Source organism: Gossypium raimondii, chromosome 3 (genome assembly GCF_025698545.1).
Source record: "Gossypium raimondii isolate GPD5lz chromosome 3, ASM2569854v1, whole genome shotgun sequence".
NCBI classification, from domain to species: Eukaryota; Viridiplantae; Streptophyta; class Magnoliopsida; order Malvales; family Malvaceae; genus Gossypium; species Gossypium raimondii.
In genome coordinates, this window is record NC_068567.1 from 6,283,715 (window position 1) to 6,306,558 (window position 22,844).

Consider the following 22,844-nt stretch of genomic DNA (forward strand, 5'->3'; position numbering starts at 1 on the left):
GAAAAGGAATGGTTACAGTTATATGAAAAGACACACTATGTGTGAGCATTCTCAAGTATCCAATGTAATTCTAGATGGTTCAACAGGTAAGTAAAGGATAATGGCATGATATTTATACAATTGGATATTGATTCATGATCTTATGAAAAGGTTAATGTGATAAATGATATGTACATGAAAAACTACTTATGATATGGTTGAAATTATATGTATCATGTATGAACTTACTAACTTGTGAGTTTGATGTTGCTTATATAGGATTTTACTAAGCCTATGGTCTCGGTAATGATGTTATGCTTATTTTATAATTTGTGCTTAAGAATGGTAAGTTATGTTTGAGTTTATACGAGTTTGCTATGCACTAGTTGCTTATGTAGTTATTTTCCTTTCTTTCGTAGATTATCGGAAGCTCGATTGGTTAGAAGTTTATCAGAGATCTATCACACTATCCAGCAACCATTTCGGTAGTTTTTGAGTTATTTTGGCCAATGTTATAAATGATATGTATAGGACCTCTTTATAATGGTAGTTCTTGAATGTGTTAATGGTCAATTTGGTATGTATATGCTTTTGAAGTTTATGTTTTGTTTGATGGATTTTTAATGCCTTGACAAGTTTAAGTCTTTTGGCCACTTTAAAGTACATGTAATATATGGTCATTTTGGTATGTTTATGATGATATGTGAATGGTTATAATTGATGTCATTTGATAGTTAAAGGAACTAGGTATTGTGCTTGAAATGTAGCTATATATTGCTTTGTTATGGTTAATGATGTTTTGGTATAAATGTGGTGCCTTCGAATGACATAAAAACATACAAATTCAATCAACCTATTTCACCTAACCAATATGTCATTCTAGAATTTTCCGTAACTCAATGTTTCCATATATGCTCATGTATCTTCTTTTATATTATTTTCTAGAATTTTCTATTTTTAAATAAATTTTATATAAAATCAAGGGTCAAATTGAAAAAAATAAAAGCGAGGACCAAAGTTGTCATTATACCAACTAAAACTTTAACGATTAAATTGTAACTTTTTAATTAATCGATAAAATAAAAATTTAACCATAATTCAGTGATTAATAGTGTAATTTACCCTAACAAAATTAAGTATAGCCACATGGTAATACCTAAACATTTTCTTAACTACTATGGTTTCTACTCATGTTACTTTTATGCTGGGTTAATTAATTATTTATTTGATTAAATTATAGAATAAAAATTTAAATATTAAAATTAAGTATATAAATTAAATCTTAAATTTGAACAAAATATAGAGATCAAATTAAAATTTAATCATTCTTAACATTTTAAGAAGGATAGAGAGATTGAAATTGAAATTTACCCATTATGTTCTCAAATTTTAAAAAAAAAGGAAAGAAAAACAATGGACTAAAATCTTCAAAAAATAATTACAAGTGTTCTTGTCTCTTTGACGATCTAAGAATAATTCTATACTAGCAGAAAGTGGAATTCACTTATCATGCAAAGGACAAAAGGTCAAACGTATTATAATTAACTATCCGATTACCAAAATTAATAGGTTAAACTTTAATTAACCTCTATACTAAACTCAGAATATTAAATAGTAATATTTATAAACTCGAATATCGAAAATGAGATTCCGAAATCACCATTTATAAAAATTTAAATTTGAGTGATCAAAATAAAAATACATTAATAATTGGGTGGTTATTTTTGTACTACAATAAAACAGGTCTACTACAATATTTTTTTGACTTAAGACAATGCAAAAAAAGGTTGGTATAGGTGTCACGGCGCTTCTCCCGATGCTTCGAAAAAGGTCGTTTTTAGTACAGTTGGCATAGGTGCCGCAACACTTTTGAAAAAACGTTGGCATAAGTTAACATAAGCTGACCTTTATTGAAGGGTTGACAAAGACCTAGTCAAGGTCAACCTCTAAAAAAGGTTGGGATAAACCCGTTTAAGGTAACCTTAAAAATGTTAGGATAAACTTGGTTTGTGTCAACATCTTATATAATTGGTTCACGTCTCATGTTTTTTATGATTTTTTTCTCGATTTTTGAAATATGTAACTTTGTATTTGTTGAGTTTGGACATATTTGAGACGAAATTAATTAAATAGTTAATTAACATAACTCGTCGTATTAATACAAAATTACCACTATAGAATTAGAATTAGAAGGCAAAGAAATAATTTTCTTATAAAATATTTTAAATTTATTTTGCTAATTCAAGGGTGGTTTCTCTGCTTTTTCTTGTTTTTCTTTAATCATTATTTAATCCCACAACACCAAATTGCCAATCACCCAAGGTACTATATATCATCAAGGATTTGTTTTTGGCTTTTGGGTGATTGACCAGTCACCCAAGGTACTATGACATAAATGAACTTTGAGATCAATGAGGCCAGCCAAATTGTGGCCAAATCCATTTTCTCAATGACTGTGATGATAAAAATTTGGCCACAAGAGTCATTGAGAAAGATGAAGTCTTCTGTTTCCCAATTTAGCTTAATTTTGAGATCAATGAGGCCAGCCAAGTTTACTCGCAAGCTCTCTTTTCAAACTGCACGTTTATCTTTCATTTTGTTAGCCCTGCACAGTAATCCTCCAGGAAGCATATCTAATTTTGAAAAAACATCTCCCAAAGTCTCTGTACCCTAAACTTTCATTTTCTTCACCTATGTTATAATATTTAATAATATAAAAATACCATGTAATGAAAGCGAAAAACACCGAAATGACAGTCAGACAACTTTAAATAATGATTAAAACATAAAACTACTGTAAATTAATTTTTTAAATTGACGGAAAAATTAATTTTTTAATAATATGAAAAAGAATAATTGTTGACCTTTGTGGAATAGCGACATGCAAACCGAAAAGGGAAAAACAAAAGTGAAACAGGATTTTCTATTTAGAAGTAACTTTTTAGCTACTTATCTCTCCCCTCTTTTATAAATCAGATATAAAATCCTTTTTATAAGAATTTGAAGACCCGATAGCTGAAATTATTGACTCTATGCTGAGCAATAAAAAAGATCCGTTCTTCTCCCAGTAATTATCCCACATAAGATTCAGTACAATATTTCAACTACAAACGTGGTGACACAGACTGAAATTAAACAATCCATTGATATACTTCAATGTAATGAAGTTCAAATCCAAGTGTCTCCTTGATATAGTCCATCATGGAATAGATGCTTCATGAAACAACAGCCTGTTCAAGAAAATTAAACTACTGAGTAATAAAAATATACATAATATATAATACTAGAACCCAGGTGCAAATGCAATTTAGTTCCGAGCTTGGGCTTTATTTCTAGGGTTTGCTGGAAAGCTTAATTTGCACTTTTACTGCCCATATACACTACTTATCCCCATGCTACGCAAACTGCATGTCTCCACCTCTGTCATCTCCTTCGTAACCATATACACTACTACAGTTCTCCACTTTCACTATCTCCCTCATCACCTCCTCCTCATATTACCACTCTTACTACCTCTTCACCATGTCAAAGGTTAACAGTGGTTTTAAATACCGAGAAGTTAGACAGACAGAGCAGACAGCTCGATCGCCGGGGCGTTTTCATTGCCATTGCCATCGACGTTATTACCATGTATACGACGTCTGATACACCTGAAGCTGCATATGGTTAAAACCACGACAACGACAAATAGGGTTATCAGAACCAAAGGTTCCCCCCTATATTTAATGGTTTCATTCACAGTAAAATCTATCTTTGGTGATGATGACGATGATGATGGACTACTGTTGTGGCCCTTCATATTTTCTTGGTTCAACCTAGGCTAAATGGGGTTTCTGTTAAAATTGTAAGACCCCAACTGGGCATATATAGAGTGAAAATACATGGTACTCAAAATTACGATTGAGGTTGTTAGCAGGCTAATAAATGTGTTTGACTGTCCAATAAACCCCAAGTAAAAGTGCAAATTAAGCATTTTTCCTATAATACTATTGTCTCACTAAATGAAGCATTAAATTTATAACACATTTGTTAGCAGTATCTGTCATTATATACATACATGGACTTATGTGACTTATAGGACTTTAATGTTTTATTTACATACATACATTAAATTTATAACACATTTGTTAGCAGTATCTGACATTATATACATACATGTGGACTTATGTGACTTATAGGACTTTAATGTTTTATATACATACATACATTAAATTTATAACACATTTGTTAGCAGTATTTGTTAGACATTTAATGTTTCATACTCAATGGAATGTTTAATACATTTTCCTATATTGTCTCACATGTTTCATGTACATTTATTGTAACAAATCTGACAATCAGATTTACAACCCAGTATATTTTCCAACTGTCTTAGCCGGTTGATATAGTCCATAAGTCAGCATATGGGTTATCTATACATGCATGTCATTGGCGCTAAAACAGCAATGGAATGTTTCATACATTTATTGCAGCAATCCAGTATATTTTCCAACTGTAACCAAAAACACGGCTGCTTGATTAAGCACATCAAGAGTGAAAATGGTTAGAAGTTGGCAAAATATATGAAAATACATAAATAAAGTCTAAAACAGTCAAACATACCTTCTATTGGAGCTCTAATAGAAGGTCATTACAAATCTCAGCCCTTCATCTCCTCCTTTTCTCTAACATCTCTCAAAATCTTATCCCTTGAATTAGTAAAGTTTGTCAGACTTTATGTATTTTTATATATTTTGTCTTTGACAAAAGTACCTTCATCTCCTCCTCCTATTGGAGCTCCGATAGAAGGTCATTACAAATCTCAGCCCTTCGATTAGTAAAGTTTACCAGACCTTATTAATGTATTTTTATATATTTTGTCAAGTTTGAGAAGAATACCTTCATCTGTCTTTACAAATCTCGGCCCTTCAATTGGTAAAGATTGTTAAACTTTCATAATTAATCTAGTCCCGTGGCAAGTTATTAATCTGCCAAAATTTCATAACTTGCTCCACTGTTTTAACTTGCTTCATGAAATAAATAGCGGGTTGTTCTTTCATTAAGCATCTATTCCATGATGACATCAATACCTAGTTCCTTTAACTATCAAATGACATCAATTATAACCATTCACATATCATCATAAATATACCAAAATGACCAGATATTAGTATAAAATACCTCCTATATTAAGATTTAACTCTAAACTCAAAAAAAATGAAAAAGTAATCTTATTTCCTTCAAAATAAAAAATAAAACAATGCTTTGTTTGGTTACTAATATAATAACGTGAGCGATAATCTTATTTATTACGAATGTAATTACAATAGCTAGATATAAAATGAAAATTAATTAGTATAAATTTAAACTTGAAATTAAAAAGATTAGTAATAAGTCTTATAAAAAATAAGAACTCTTCAAAATAAACGAAGACTTTTCTTTTCTTTACTAAAATAAATCATGAGAATGACTAAATATTATCAATCTACTAACCCAGATACTAAAACTTGCATAAAAATAATACTCCTACCAAACGTAGCATTAAAATGTAATCTTATTTGCTTCAAAATAAAAAATATGATCTATCTTCTCTTTTCCCAAAATTACTTTATATGGCCTAAGGATATTATGTTAATCAAAGATAAGCATATAACCCTAACAATGGCTTAGTTAAAGTATCAATCTTGTCTCTCACTTCTTAATAAGGCCCGAAATCATGTATATATATAAACCCTACAATCCCATATCTCCATGTAACCATTGTCTTTTCTCCTTTTCTTGTGTTTCAACCACAAGAACGATGTGGTTCGCCTGGTTGAAAACTCGGGTTCGGACCAAAGGCCAAATCCCGAGGGCAAACTGCTTGTACACACTCCTTCTAACGAAGTGACCACTTCTTATGAGATTCTCGAGACTAAGTTGTTGTCTCTTGGTTGGGAAAGATACTACGGCAGTGACCCTGATCTTTTTCAGTTCCACAAAAGGTCATCCATCCATTTGATCTCTCTTCCCAAGGAGTTTACCAAATTCAAGTCTGTTTACATGTATGACATTGTGGTCAAAAACCCTAACATGTTCATGGTTATGGATAAATGATGTTTTTATTTATATGGACTGTATCACCACCACCCAGTACTGGTCTTAATCACCATGTTTATATATATATATATACGGGGTTTGGCATTTAAAATAAAACTGGGTTTTGGTTTGCTTAAGGAAGATAAGAAGTGCTTTTAAGATCTGTATGATCTTTGCTTTGCTTTGCTTGCTATATAAGTAGCTGTGCCTATACACTACTTGGCTTAATTTCTCATCTCATGCATGCTCTTTAATTATGATGACTTATCAATGAAAATTTATATGGTGTTTCTTTGTGTGTTCACAAGATAGGATATTTGAATTTATTATTATTTTTGTTATATGCAATTTTAAAATCTTTATTTATTTATTATTTACATTAAAATTTAATTTCGAGAATTATTATTTGTACAAGAAGATAATGATATTAAAATTAATGTTTTGCATATGATATAAATGATAATTATAATATCATAATAAAATGACCAAATGCATCCATTTACAGGTTCCATAAAGGGTTATATGTCATCTTCAGCAACCAAAGATTTTCCTTAAAAATAATGATTTATTTAAACCTCTAACTTTATAAAATTTTATTTTAGTTATTTATTTATTTTTCATTTTTTTTAAATTTTTAAACTTGTATTTTTTTGTGAAATCATCTCAAAATGAAAGGAGAAGTTGACGCTTTTAAACTTTGCTGACGTTGCATACATGTGAGTTGTCACATGGATGACATATCATCATTTAATTAATTTTTTAAATTTAAAAAATCAAAAAATTATAAAAAAATATTTTTAAAAATTAAAAATCATTAAAATCATTAAAAATATAAAAAAATTTAATATTATTAAATTTTAAAAAATAATTAAATATTGATGTGTCATCTACATGGCGACTCACATGTATGCCACATCAACAAAGTTAACCAATGATAACTTTTTCATCTATTTTGGGGTGATTTGACAAAAAATGAAAATTCAAGGACCAAAATAACTTCTTTTTTTAAGTTTGAGGACCAAAAATATAATTATGCCTTCTTTAAAAGATATAAAAAATGGGATTTGAGTAGATAAGCAATTCATGGGTTGGTTGAATGAGATTTACTAAGTTTCTTTTTAAAAGATCTTCTTGATTTGAATGGACAGAAATTAAAGTTTTTACCAAACACTAATTTTAGAGAAATTTAAATTGTGTTATCTCATCTTTACCTTTAATATTTTATAAAAAATTATAATTTCTAGTGTGGGCTGACCTAAGTGTATTAACAATTATTTTTATATTCACACAGTAAACACTAACAGGACTGTCCCGTTGATCAGGAAACAAGGCCGTGTCATTTAACGAGTTTAGCATCTTGCCCGCGTAACTGTTGCTAGCAACCATCACTATGTCAGATAGAAATTGCGTATTCTTTCATGTTGAGAATTTCAACTCTTTTGATGTGGTGATGCATTGTAGTGCTTGGATTAAGAACGTGAACATAGCATGGTAAAAGGAGGATAAGATACGACAGGGAGTGGGACTTGCTGGAAGGGTGGATCAAAATCAACTTTGATGGGGTGTTACGCCTGGAAGCTATGATGCATCTTCAGGGGACTTTTTTTTTGTTTTGTTTTTGTAAAATAATTCATGCTTTAATGAATTATAGTATGCAATTTGGTAGGACTGTTTTTTTTTTAAATGTGATCAAAGGATTAATTCATGTCAAAACAAGAAAGTCCAAGTAAAACTTTTCAACAAGTAAGATTCAAATTTATCATTTTATTTTTACAGAAAAAAAACTAACAACTTATACTGATATCATCTTTTTATTTAAATTTTCAATCGTTCAAAATTAAAAATAAATTTATAATTTGCCATTAAGCTTCTAAATATATCTCTTAACATTTTAAAAGAAAATTAATTAAATCCCAACTTAATGCCAAAATCCAGTGAAATGGCTAACGATCTGCTACTATTATATATCGATAATGATTTGACGAAACAAATCAAATCTGTTTTCTTCGCATATGAAAGATTAAGGTAAAGGTGATGAAAATGGGACAACCCAGATTGACTGCTCCGGTTGGGCCCCTTAATATTTAATAAGAAAATATGACTTGTTGACAGGTTGGGAAGAATAAGCCGACTACCTCCATTTAGTGGGGGAATCTCTAATCAATCTTCTTCTCCTCGTCCTACCCTACAGATTGGCCCATCCTATCTCTATTTAATTTATTTTGTGATAAGGAAAAAATTTAAGTATGGAGATGTCCCCTCCATACACCGACGGCACTTGAAACTTCCATGAACTACAGTCCAACAATATCTACAATTTTCTAAAATATATTGGGATTTTGGAATGAAAGATTCTTTATAAACACCCATCAGTCTCACTGGAATTTTCCATGCTCCCAGGTTTGACTCTCCCTCCTCCCTCCTACTTTAGCTCTCAGTGGTCCATTATTTAATACCATGGCCGTTTATCCCATTTTATTATCAGTCCATGTGTGTTATCTATATCAACGACTTCAATTTGGATGGCACCAACCAACCATTCAACTTAAACAGATCAAATTAATTATGACAAGGTTGGACGAAAGCAAAAAAAGAAGAAGAGAAATTATGAATTTTGGAATTACTATTGCTTTTTTATATAATATATATTTGAAATTTTGGAGTAAATTTTGAAAAGTTCTTGAAAAGTTTTTGAATACAAAGAAATATTCCTTTGATTCTTCTCTTCAATTTGGCTTTGATCCAAGGATCATCTAGCTTGATGTTGGATGGATGTGAATTACTTCAATTGTCGTGTTGACTTGCTCTTGAAATGAGTTTGGATCTTCTTTCTTCAGTTGATTTGGATCGAAAGGTACTTTCCTCATAAACGGCTTTTGTAACAACCCATTTTTAGTGGTGTCGGAAACAATGGTTTCAAAACCACAACTCCGACGTTTATATTAGAGTTGTATTAAAGTTTTGTTAAGATTTGAAGTTTAAATAGTTAATTAGGTAAAAATGACTATATTGAAAAAGGTGCAAAAGATGGTTTCTAGTAATTAAATGGATTAAATGGCTTTAGAAGTATAAATTAAAGGATGTAGTTGGTAATATCACCTATTTCAATGTTAGTGGATGGTTATAGCAAGGTTTTAGGTGAAATTTTAATAAATTTTAGAGGTTAATTTTGTAATTAAATAAAACACAAGTTAAAGTTATTAATTAAAGATGAATTAAAACATCATCTTCATTAATTTGATAGCCCTAAAACCGTTCACCATTGTTAAGAAAGGCGAGAGCTTCGGTCAAGCAAAATTTCCATGCATGGTAGGATTTTGAGTCTTGTTTTGAATAATTTTTATGTTTTTGAACTCGAGCCCGGGGATTAATTTGCATGACTGTTAAAGGTTGAGGGACTTGCCATAGTTGAGTTTGAACGTGTTTTGATGTTAGTTGATAGATTATCAATCTTAGTTAAACAAACTTGTTTTGTTAAGTGGTTTTTGATGAATTTGGGATTAGGGATTAAATTGTTGAAAGTGTAAAAATCCATGAGTTTTAATGTGAAATGTTGGTAATTATGGGTTTTCCAAGGTCCCTAGTAGAATCGGTTAACTTGGATTTAGGTTAAATGGTTAAATTTCAAGTTACGAGCTTAAGGACTAATATGTGAAATATTAAAATATTAGGGGTAATTTTGTAATTTTATATTAATATTAATTGTTGATTGAGTTGAATTCTTGAAATTATTTGAAGTACTTTGTCGAAACCGTTTTTTTGAAAAACAAAAATTTTAGTTGTCGACTTAAAAAACAAAACTGGAGTCGCCACCGATCCTTTATTAAGGTGTGATCGGCCCACCTTAAAAATAATTTTGGTCTGCGAAATTTGAGAAAACAAGCTCGGAAGTCTGTTACGCACGAGGAAGGATTAGCACCCTCGTAACGCCCAAAATTGGTACCAAATTGATTTTTTTAATGCTTTGGTGTCGAAAATTTGAAAAGATTTTAAGGAAACTTTTTATCTCATGAATGGATTAAAATAATAGGACAATTCTTATTTCAAAGAAATAAAACACCACACCCAGTAAGTTAGGGCACAATGTTTTTAAATCTTCAAAATACCCGAATATTGCCTTTTGTTTTTGAAAATTCTTATTTCGAGAAGAAAATGCCATGACCAGTAAGTTAGGACCCAACATTCTGAATTCCCGAGAATAAGCTTTTATTTAAAATTTGTGAATTTGTTGCAAAACAAATACTTGGCTTCCTAAATTCATCGAAAAATAATCGCAATCCAGTAAGTTAGGACGCGACCTCTCACGAGAACCATGAACGCCAAATATTTTGGAATTTATAAAGTATGACGATTTAAATACTTTGGGAAAAGCAAAATATATTTTTAAAAGGGAGGCTAAAAAAAGGGTTAAGGTATAACATGAAACGGATATCCTGATTTCAAACATGTATGAACAAATGTTTACAAATATATACAAGTAATTATAATATTCAAATCAATTTACAAATATGTGCCCGATATATATCCAACACGCATACAAGAATACATGTAAAGTGAAGGAATGTAATACATAGAATAAAAGGCATGTAAATACATGTGTGAAAATAAAATAAAAGTATAAAAATACGTATTTATAAGGAAAAAATTTGAAAACAAAAGTATGTATATAAAAAGAACATTTGTATGTACAAAAAATATATATATATTTAAAATCTTTTAAAATATATGTATGTATATTATCTAAAACATGAGTGTATATATACGTAGTAATAATAATAATAATAATAATAATAATAATAATAAATATTTTAAAATAAAAAAAATAAGAAAAAATAGCTAAAATGGACCGAATTGAATTTAAAAACAAAAAAAGGGCGAATTTTGAATAAATTTAAAAAAGAAAGGACCCAATTAAATGCGCGCGTAACAATGGAGGACCAAAAGGGAAATTATCCCGTCCTTCCAAAACGCCGCGCAGCAAGGGACCAAATTGAAATAAAAATAAACTATGCGGCCCAATTTCTAAAATATGTAAAAAGGATTTAATTAAAAAGCGCTGAAAAACGGAAGGGCCAATTGCGCAAAAAGACCATGTGACGTCAGAGCGCGCGGATCCTCCCCTTCGGGTCGGGTCACCGCGCGGGTCGCACCTAGCTAAAACGACGCCGTTTTGGTCTGTTATTTAAAACAGATTTTGCCCTTCAAATTCATTTGAAACCGAAGGAAAGGAAAAAAAAAACAAAGGCTTCTCAGGGGCTCTGCTAGGGTTTCACCCCTAGCGTCCTCGTGCCGCCGTCTAACACACCTTCGCCACGAGCCTCAGCCCTCCGCCGGACCTCCGATTTGAGCGCGACGAACGAGGGCTTCATCGGCTTAGCTTCAAAGGTAACCCCTCACCCTTCTCTTGTATTTTTTTTTAAAAAATGAAATATAAGAATAAAGCCTATATTTAAAAAAAATTCACCTTAAAATCGTAGGTGTTTCCTTGTGTATTTCTCTGTATTTTTGTTAATCAATTCCTCCCTTTACATGTTAAAATGGCCTTTTATAGGTCAAAAAGAAACAAAATACAATTATTTTGCTTGTTTTTTCTTTTGGACTCTTTGAGTCCGTTTTTTGTGGAATCGTGAAGCAAGCGGCGCTGGGAGGCCGAGATGTGAGGCGATTAGGCGCCTCATTGAGATCTGGGGCTTCTGGTGGCTCCTTTTGTTTAGGGCTAGGGTTCTTTTTGTTTTTATTTTACTTTGGGCCAGCGTTGTTTTGGGCCACTTGTTTAATTTTGTAATGCTGGGCTAGGACCTGTTTTGGGCCAATTGGGCCTTATTACAGCTGCCCCTCTTTGCTCATTGTCGTGTAACGGGAATAGAGCAAAGACTACAGGGCCCAATTGTGCTTGGTCCTGCAGAGCCTCAACTTTTCCAACGCTTCTTAAAAGAACAAAATCTGCTATCTTTAATCTGCTCCACTACAACTTCAGGGAGATAAGACTTATAGCTTCAACTTGTTCTGTTACAACTTAAGGGTAAATCTGATGTGATCTGCTCTACTGCAACTTCAGAGAGATGAGATCTGCGGTTTTAATCCACTCCATTGCAACTTCAAGGAGATAGGATTGGTTACTTTTGTCTGCTCCACTGCAACTTCAGGGAGATAAGACTTGTATCTTCGATCTACTTCACCACCAGTATGAGAAGACAAGATCTGCTTTTTCTGATCTACTTCACGCCAATACATGAAGACAAGATCTACTTTTTCTGATCGATTCCACTGCCGACAATGGGAATAGAATTACTGGCTTCAATATACTCCACTGCAACCTCAGGAAGGTAAAATCTGCCATCTTTGATCTGCTCCACTACTGCTTAGGGAGGCAAGATCTGTAATATTCAATTTGTTCAACTGCAATGTTGGGGAAACCAGATTCGCCGTCGTAGCTTCAATCTGTTCCACCGCACCGTCAGGGAAGTAAGATCCGCCGTCGTGGCTTTAATCTTTTAAATCGCAAGATCAGGGAAACCAGATCCGCCGTCGTAGCTTCAATCTACTCCGCTGTACTGCTAAGGAAGTAAGATCTGCCGTTGTGGCTTCAATCCTTTAAATCGCAATATCAGGGAAACCAGATCCGCCGTCGTAGCTTCAATCTACTCCGCTGTACTGCTAAGGAAGTAAGATCCGTCGTTGTGGCTTCAATCTTTTAAATCGCAATATCAGGGAAACCAGATCCGCCGTCGTAGCTTCAATCTGCTCCGCTGTACTGCTAAGGAAGTAAGATCCGCTGTTGTGGCTTCAATCTTTTAAATCGCAATATCAGGGAAACCAGATCCGCTGTCATAGCTTCAATCGCTCATTGTCATCGCTAAGGAAATAAGATCCGCTGTTGTGGCTTCAATCTTTTAAATCGCAATATCAGGGAAACCAGATCCACCGTCGTAGCTTTAATCTGCTCCACTGTACTGCTAAGGAAGTAAGATCCGCCGTTGTGGCTTCAACCTTTTTACTTTTCAACCTGCTCCATTGTTACTCAGGGAGACAAGGATTTATGATTTCATCGATCTGCTCTCTGTGGAACATGACCTGTATGACTCACTTTATGAGCCTAATTATGCCTAATGATTAGGATGTCATGATCAAATGAATCAAATGCTCCTAACTAGGCGTGTATGAATGACATTTGAATGTTATGTCATGAAAAATGCATATTAAATGTTTAAAGTCATTATTGCTCATTAAGGCTTCCTTTGTGGCAACAATGCTTCGTCAAAACTTGAAAATTTTAATCTTGACTCTTGACTCCTAGATATCTCCGACCTTTTAACCCGGTGAAGGTCTAAACAATAGTTCTGTTTCAGGTTCCTGAGCTGTTTAAAGATTTCTAGAGTAATATGAAAAACTTCCATTGTGAAAGTTTTACTAGTCCATTAATCGTCATTCTAATGCAACATGCTTGCGAAAAGATCGTAACGATGAATAAAACAAAGTTAATTTGGGGGCATAGCCCGCAATGAATTGTCAATGATAGAGGAATTGTCTGGGGACATTTATATTGAAAAAGAATGAAATATTCTAAAACAACAAATACAAATACTATGATCAAGTGCCCCAGATATCTCTGCTTGAATTTCTCTATACAACTTTTCGAAGACCCTTCTAAACTCAACACGTGTTTAGGAGATTCACAGTAGTTTGTTGATGCCCCAAGATGTCGTCTATTCCTTTCTGCCGATTTAGGTATAGCACGTGCCAATCAAAATTTGAGCCGCCCTTTTCGGGTTTTCAACTCAAATCCCCTTTGGTCTTAAGGTGCCCTTTGCGGGTTTTCACCCTAGCCTCTCCATTTTTTTTTTTTAGAATCAAAGCGCCCTTTGCGGGTTTTCACCTTGGTTCCTTCCCTTCTTCAAGTAAAGTATCTCTTGACTGAATCTGAATTTACTGGATTAGGCAAGGTTCTTCCATCCATTTCAGCCAGGATCAGGGCTCCTCCAGAAAAGGCCTTTTTGACAACATAAGGACCTTCTCAATTCGGCATCCATTTCCCCCTAAAATCTTTTTGTAGAGGAGTAATTTTTCTCAACACCAGGTCCCCCTCGTGAAATTCTCTAGGTCGGACCTTCTTGTTGTAGGCTCGCATCATTCTTTTCTGGTACATCTGACCATGCTGAATAGCCTTTAGCCTTTTTCCCTCTACCAAGTTCAACTGGCCGTATCGAGACTGAACCCATTCTGCTTCATCCAAATGTAGCTCGGTCAAAACCCGGAGAGAAGGGATTTCAACTTCAATGGGCAAGACTACCTCCATGCCATAAACTAAGGAGAAAGGCGTTGCCCCGGTGGAGGTCCTGATTAACGTTCGATAAGCAAGGAGGGCAAACGGTAACTTCTCATGCCAGTCCCTGTAAGTCTCAGTCATCTTCCCCACAATCTTCTTTATATTTTTATTCAGCTGTAATAAGGCCCAATTGGCCCAAAACAGGTCCTAGCCCAGCATTACAAAATTAAACAAGTGGCCCAAAACAACGCTGGCCCAAAGTAAAATAAAAACAAAAAGAACCCTAGCCCTAACAAAGAAAGACCGCCGCAAGAAGCCCAGTATCTCCAAGAGACGCCCAATCGCCTCACGTCTCGGCCTCCCCCGCGCCGTTTGCTTCACGATTCCCTGCAAAAACGGACTCAAAGAGTCCAAAAAGAAAAAGCAAGCAAAATAATTGTATTTTTGTTTCTTTTTTCGGCCTATAAAAGGCCATTTTTAACATGTAAAGAGGGAGGAATTGGTTAACAAAAATACACAGAGAAATACATAAGGAAACACCTACGATTTTAATGTGAATTTTTTTTAAATATAGGCTTTATTCTTATATTTCATTTTTTTAAAAAAAATACAAGAGAAGGATGAGGGGTTACCTTTGAAGCTACGCCGATGAAGCCCTCGTTCGTCGCGCTTAAATCGGAGGTCCGGCGGAGGGCTGAGGCTCGTGGCGAAGGCGTGTTGGACGGCGGCGCGATGACGCTAGGGGTGAAACCCTAGCAGAGCCCCTGAGAAGCCTTTGTTGTTTTTTCCTTTCCTTCGGTTTCAAATGAATTTGAAGGGCAAAATCTGTTTTAAGTAACAGACCAAAACGGCGTCGTTTTAGCTAGGTGCAACCCGCGCGGTGACCCGACCCGAAGGGGAGGATCCGCGCGCTCTGACGTCACATGGTCTTTTTAAGCAATTGGCCCTTCCGCTTTTCAATAGCTTTTAATTAAATCCTTTTACATATTTTAGAAATTGGGCCGATAGTTTATTTTTATTTCAATTTGGTCCTTGTCTTGTGGCGTTTTGGAAGGACGGATAATTTCCTTTTGGTCCTCCATTGTTACGCGTGCATTTAATTGGGTCCTTTCTTTTTTAAATTTATTCAAAATTTGCCCTTTTTTTTTTAAATTCAATTCGGTCCATTTTAGCTAGTTTTTCTTATTTTTATTATTTTAAAATATTTATTATTATTATTATTATTATTATTATTATTATTTGTATATATACACGCATGTTTTAGATAATATACATACATATATTTTAAAAGATTTTAAATATATATATATTTTTGTACATACAAATGTTCTTTTATATACATACTTTTGTTTTTGAATTTTTTCCTTATAAATACGTATTTTTATACTTTTATTTTATTTTCACACATGTATTTCATCTGCTTTTATTCGATGTATTACATTCCTTCACTTTACATGTATTCTTGTATGCGTGTTGGATATATATGCGGGCACATATCTGTAAATTGATTTGAATATTATAATTACTTGTATATATTTGTAAACATCTGTTCATACATGTTTGAAATCAGGATATCCGTTTCATGTTATACGTTAACCCTTTTTTTAGCCTCCCTTTTAAAAATATATTTTGCTTTTCCCAAAGTATTTAAATCGTCATACTTTATAAATTCCAAAATATTTGGCGTTCATGGTTCTCGTGAAAGGTCGTGTCCTAACTTACTGGATCGCGATTATTTTTCGATGAATTTAGGAAGCCAAGTATTTGTTTTGCAACAAATTCACAAATTTTAAATAAAAGCGTATTCTCGGGAATTCAGAATGTTGGGTCCTAACTTACTGGTCATGACATTTTCTTCTCGAAATAAGAATTTTCAAAAACAAAAGGCAATATTCGGGTATTTTGAATATTTAAAAACATTGTGCCCTAACTTACTGAGTGTGGTGTTTTATTTCTTTGAAATAAGAATTGTCCTATTATTTTAATCCATTCATGAGATAAAAAGTTTCCTTAAAATCTTTTCAAATTTTCGACACCAAGGCATTAAAAAAATCAATTTGGTACCAATTTTGGGCGTTACGAGGGTGCTAATCCTTCCTCGTGCGTAACTGACTTCCGAGCCTGTTTTCTCAAATTTCGCAGACCAAAATTATTTTTAAGGTGGGCCGATCACACGTTAATAAAGGATCGGTGGCGACTCCAGTTTTATTTTTTAAGTCGACAACTAAAATTTTTGTTTTTCAAAAAAACGGTTTCGACAGCTTGGCGACTCCGCTGGGGACTTTTAGAGAGTCGAGCCATAAACTGATCGTATTTGTCTTTGTGTCAAAAAATCAAAAGTTTTTTAAAAAATTCATGAGTTCCCTTTGCGCTCATTGATGTTTTATCATGGTATTTTGGAAACTTTGCATTTCGCCCTTAAGTGGGAGCGAGAAACTAGTCCTTCGTGAGGTTTTCACCTCCGTGCAGGGTAGTGGATCGCTTCCGGGATACATCCGTACCTATGTCTTCGTGAGATTTTCATCTCTGTGCAGCCATAGGGATATGTGTCCCCCTGAACTGAACTCGATCTATATGAGCCTATAATGGGTGAGGATCGAGGAATCTGCTGGTTGGGGTACCCTTATTCTAGAAACTAAACCTCATATAGTGAGCTTTAGGAACTTGCCTTAGGTAGAACTACTCCAAAACCCTAGTAGATTCCTAATAAGTGTTCTTGCCATGTGATACTGACTTGTTTTATTTTGCTTTGATTGCATGACATCATGATTGCATGACATTTCATTGTAAAGGCGTTGGTTCATATTCGGTTGCCATATAGAAAGTTTATCATGGGAAATGGGTTTCTTGATAGAGTGGAAGACAATGCGGCTGTCCGGACCTAGTCTGAGAAGATACAGCTTGAAAAAGGTGATAGTTTGGCCGTGGGATACGTATCAGAGTTATGGGACTTCACTCGTGTTAGTGTAGCTCAGAACAACTTGCAGGAGTTGAAGGGGATTTGGGATCAATGGGATAATGAGGTTAGGCAGTTATTCTATTTGAATTATGGGGATTTGCCTTATTTACTTGACATGAAGGTAGACAAGCGTTTGTTTCGAGCTCTTGCCCAGTTTTGGAATCCGGCCTGCAGTTGTTTCACAATCGGGAAGGTTGATTTGGTGCCTACGATAGAGGAGTACACAGCTTTACTTCAGTGTTCGAAGGTTTAGGTAGATAGAATTTATTCGAAAGTAGTAAATGTACCGACCTTCTTGAAGAAGCTGATAAATGTAACAGGGATGAGTGAGCAGTGGGTTACGGCTCGGATTAAGCAAAAAGGGGATAGCAGGTGTATTCCCTGGAAAAGTTTGAGGGACCTCATTTTAGCACACCCAGATGTAAGGAAGAATGTAGATGTCTTTGCTTTGAGTATATATGGCCTAATTGTGTTTCTTAAGATTTTGGGACATATTGATGAGGCGGTCACTGATTATTTGATCGACTTGATAAGGGAGTTACGCCAGTTCCGGTGATTTTGGCAGAAACCTTTAGGTCATTAAATGCATGTCGAAGAACGGGAGAAGGCAGATTTATTGGATGTGCGCAGCTATTACTCGGGTGGTTCCATAGCCACTTTTGGAAGGTTGATAAGGTTTCATATCAGGTCTTCTCTGAAAGTTATTCACCGTTGAAAGAGATAGTGGCTACATTAAGGAGAGATGATATTACAGAGGAGAAATGGATGGCAATCTTTCAGAATCTGCAAGAGGAGAACGTTGAGTGGAGAGCTCCGTGGTTACTTCCAGATGATATCCTATATCGGTGTGGGGACTTTGACTGGGTTCCATTACTCGGGATTTGGGGAGCTGTGGGTTATGCCCCATTGCTAGTATTAAGACAATACCGGTCAAGATAGTTTGTGCCTACCACTCAATGACTAGCTGAGTGTGAATTCTCATATAAGGATGATGGCTACAAAAGGAAAGCTCGTGAGATGGCCAATGCGTGGAATCAGACTCGCCGAATGAAGAGATTAGCCGTGGGTCCAATGACAACTTCTGAATATAACGAATGGCGTGTTAAGAGGATTAATAACAGCATTCCTGGGCCAAGTTCAGAAAATAGTCAGTCGATAGAGGAGCATTTGCGCGTCGTCCCTTCTGAGCTGGAAATCATAAAACAAGACCTCGAAAGAAGGAATGCAGAATTAGAGAAGAAAATAGAGCAAATAGAGGAAGAAAAGGTGAATTTAAAGTTGGACATAGATGCTCAAAAGCAGGAAACTGAAGGCCTGAGAAAAGGGAAGCGCAAAGTTGAGGAAGATCTAAACAGCTTGAAGACGGATTATAAGAGACTACGTCTGTCAGTAAGAACCGCTGGGTTGGGAAAAACCTTAGAGCAATGGCGTCAAGAGGTTCAAGAAGAAAAAACCAAGGCTGGTAGATGGGAAGAAAGATTCCAAGAAGCCCAGATGCAAAATAGATCGCTTGAGAAGAGTTTGTTAGAAAATCAAGATGAAAGGGATAAACTAAGGGCTAGAGTGGCCGAACTTGAGAAGATTGTTCATCAATACCGAAATCGTAATTCAGTGGTGGAACTTCAAGCAAGTTTAAGCAGAATCGAGCAAATGAAGAAAACTATAGAAGAACTAGAAGTGGCATTACAGAACGGTGAAGCCAGGATTGAGTATTTGGAGGCAAACAAAGACCATCAAAGTGAACAGCTTCACTATCTCCAGAATCAGGTCAGAAGCAGGGATCGTGCTATGGGACAAGCCTTGGTTCAGATTCGAGAAGTAGCTGATCACTTACAAACTCTGGCAGTACAAGCTGACACATTGAGCGTAAAGTATGAAATAGAGTCAGACCGGGGATGGGAGTTAGCCTCGTTGCTTCAAAAAATCAAGGTCTTAAGTATTAGGGCGAAGTCATATTTGTACTTTATTCTATGTAAAGGGATTTGTTTTCTAATAAAGTTTTCCAAGTGGAATTGAATCATAATTAACGCCTTTCTTGCATTCATCTCATGCATCGCATCATATGCATTCAAAACCTTTAATTGATCCTAATTAATTAAATTATTGCTCAGTTAACCTGGAAACCAACCAACCAATCCAACACCGATACGGCACTCGAGAAAAGACAAAAGATATGGATCAGATATTAGAAAAGCTCGAACAGCACCAGAAGGAGATGTAAGACCGGCTTCAGCTACAAATGCAGGAGCGGTTAGACAAGATGAAGTAAGAAATGTCTGAGAAAACTGGGAATCTCAAGAGGATATAGTGGCAAAGTTAACCCGACTGATAACTAAGGGAGGTGACAAAGGAAAGGGCCCCATGGCAGATGTCAATGAGGGAAATGATGATGAACTTTTCTATCCTCCAGGTTTCACCCCTCCACATGAGCGAGCTCAAGCTGAATACCCGCGTAAATCTACTGTCACCATCATGCCTCAGCAATTTCGAGCTGGTATTTCGAACCTCCAAACTGGGCCGGGTTTTAATCCCGAAAACAATCCTATTAACTCTATCATCCCTGACTTCGATGAAGTGGTTGAGAAGGAAAGAGTGAAGGAAGAGTTACCAAACCAGTTGGAAGAAAGATGCAGGTGGCTCGAAGAGAAGTTCAAGGCGATGGAGGTTGCTGAGAGTTATCGAGGCATTGACGCGAAAGAGCTGAGTTTAGTGCCAGATTTAGTACTCCCTCATAATTTTAAGATGCCTGAGTTTGAAAAGTACAATAGGACAAGCTACCCAGCAGCTCACATCACCATGTTCTGCAGGCGAATGACGGGTTATGTTAACAACGACCAACTCTTGATACACTGTTTCCAAGATAGCCTTACTGGGGCAGCATCCAAGTGGTACAATCAGTTGAGTCGTGCCACGATTGGATCATGGAGGGACTTGACACAATCGTTCATGAAACAATATAGTCATGTGACTGACATGGCTCCTGACAGAATCACCCTTCAGAACATAGAGAAAAAGCCGAGTGAAAGCTTCAGGCAGTATGCACAGAGATGGAGGGAGGTCGCAGTCTAAGTTCAGCCACCGCTCTTGGAAAAGGAAATGACCATGTTGTTCATTAACACCCTGAAGGCACCGTTCATTACACATATGTTAGGAAGTGCCACAAAAAGCTTTCCTGACATAGTCATGAATGGCGAGATGATTGAGAACACCATCAGGAGTGGGAAGATCGATGCTGGAGAGAGTAACAGAAGATCGACTTCGAAGAGGAAGGAAAACGAGGTGAACAACGTGAGCACGTACAACAAGAGTTACTCGAAGTCAGTAACAGTGAGTCAGCCAGGAAAGATGGCTGCCAATCAGCAAAGCTCGTCGAGACAAGAGGTTGGTACAAGGCGAAATACGAAGAGGCCCCAATTCACGCCAATTCCTATGTCGTACAGGGAATTATACCGAAACTTATTCGACACACATGTAGTTTCCCCTTTCTATCTGAAGCCCTTATAGCCCTCGTACCCCAAATGGTACGACGCAAATGCACAGTGTGACTATCATGCGGGAATCACGGGGCATTCCATAGAAAACTGTACCGCCTTCAAGAAGTTGGTTGAAAGGCTCATTGGTATGGGTGTCGTTAAATTTGATGAAGCCACCAAAGCAGAAAATCTATTACCAAATCATACTGACAGCGGAATAAATATGATGGGCGAGGACAGAAAAATCAAGGCAGACATTGCGGACGTGAAGACTCCTTTGAGATAGGTCTGGAAAGAGATGGTGAAAATGGGGCTAATTGTTTCAGAAGAAAGCTGTGAGAAGAGGAAGAACTACTGTGAGTTCCACTGTGAAATGGGGCATGAAATCCAAGAGTGTACGGAGTTCAGAGCCTTGGTACAGGGTATGATGGATAACAAGGAGGTGGAATTTTGTGAAGGAATTCAGAGGGAGAGTCATGTATGCACGTCAGAGTTGGCGTTGGGAGTCCCGAAGGCTAACCGTCCTGTGGTCATCATCTCGCGACCTCAGAACAGTGAGGTTGGGGCACGAATAACACCAACGGTTATCATTCAAAAACCGACCGTGTTTACTTACAAGGATAACAGGAGGGTTCCTTGGAATTACAATTGTAATGTGACAATCCCGGGGAAGGAGGACGTGATTAATAAAGAGGACCATGATGAAGGAGGGCATGACGAACAGGTGAAGGCTCGAGTAGAGCCAATAAGAGAAGAAACTTCGATTGGAAGGAAGAAGAAGGCGGTCGAACCTGAATTGTTGATCAATGAACCAATCAAGGAGGAGGAAGCTAGAGAGTTCTTGAAGTTCATAAAGCATAGCGAAGTCTGATGCGTTGTGGAGCAATCAGACAAACAACCAGCTCGCATATCTGTGCTAGCTTTACTCTTGAACTCGGAGGGACATCAAAATGCACTACTGAAGGTGCTAAATGAAACTTATGTGGCCGACGATATCTCTGTTAACAAGTTGGATCGACTGGTCAGCAATATAAGCGCTGATAACTTCATCTCTTTCAGCGATGACGAAATACCACCTGGGGGTATGGGATCTACTAGAGCTTTACACATCACTGCAAGGTGTAAAGGGTGTATATTACCGGGAGTTCTGGTAGACAACGGGTTGGCACTGAATGTATTGCCTCTATCCACGCTCAGGCTACCTGTGGATAGTTCACATATGAAATTGTGTCAGAATGTGGTGAGTGCATTTGATGGCACCGAGAGGAAAGTCATGGGAAGAGTTGACATACCCTTGTTAATTGGCCCAACTGTCTATGAGGTAGACTTCTTGGTTATGGATATCAAGCCTTCTTACAGTTTCCTATTAGGAAGGCCGTGGATTCATTCAGCAGGTGCGGTACCGTCATCGTTACATCAAAAATTGAAGCTGGTGTCAGAAGGCCGGGTAGTGACGATAGATACTGAGGAGGATATCATTGCATTTGTGACTAACGATGCACCTTATTTGGAGACGGGTGATGATGCAATCGAGTGCTCTTTCCGTTCCTTAGAGTTCGTAAATACAACATTCATCTTTGAGGGAAACAAGATCCCGATGCCGAGAATATCAAAGACCACAAAGATGGGGCTGCAATTGACAGTTGGAAAAGGAGCTTTGCCAGGGAAAGAATTGGGGAGATATCTTCAGGGTCGAGTCGAGGTCCCAGTATTGAAGGGCAAGCAGGACCGTTTTGGCTTAGGATACAAGCCAGATGCTAGGCAGAAGAGGATAGAGTAGGAAAAGAAGCGAGCGAGGAGAAGGGCTCGCTTGACAGGGGATGAAGTTGAATGGGAACCCATGACCTTTCCTCACCTATCCAAGACTTTTGTATCGGGAGGATTTGTCTATCCAGGAATGCTAGGGGGCAGAAGCATTAACACGGAGTTAGAGGGTATTCATGCCGTGTATGAAGAAGCGACGGGAGGAAGAACTTTGCTGGATATTCGTCCTTATGAGTCGAAAAGAGAGCTAAACAACTGGACTACAGAAGAAATACCTGTAGTCTTTAGGATTTCCTCAGAGTAATGTCCAGAACACCCTTATTGCTTTTTAGCCTAGAAGTGATAA

At 36.2% G+C, this 22,844-nt stretch overlaps 1 protein-coding gene across 1 annotated transcript; it reads left to right on the plus strand.

Moving 5' to 3' along the window:
• Positions 1-21,041: 21,041 nt before the first annotated feature.
• On the plus strand, positions 21,042-22,514 carry LOC128039891 (uncharacterized). Its single transcript, XM_052628813.1, has 2 exons — positions 21,042-21,599; positions 21,699-22,514. Exons 1-2 carry the CDS (start codon positions 21,042-21,044, stop codon positions 22,512-22,514), a joined length of 1,374 nt encoding a protein of 457 aa, XP_052484773.1.
• The last annotated feature ends 330 nt before the right edge of the window (positions 22,515-22,844 follow it).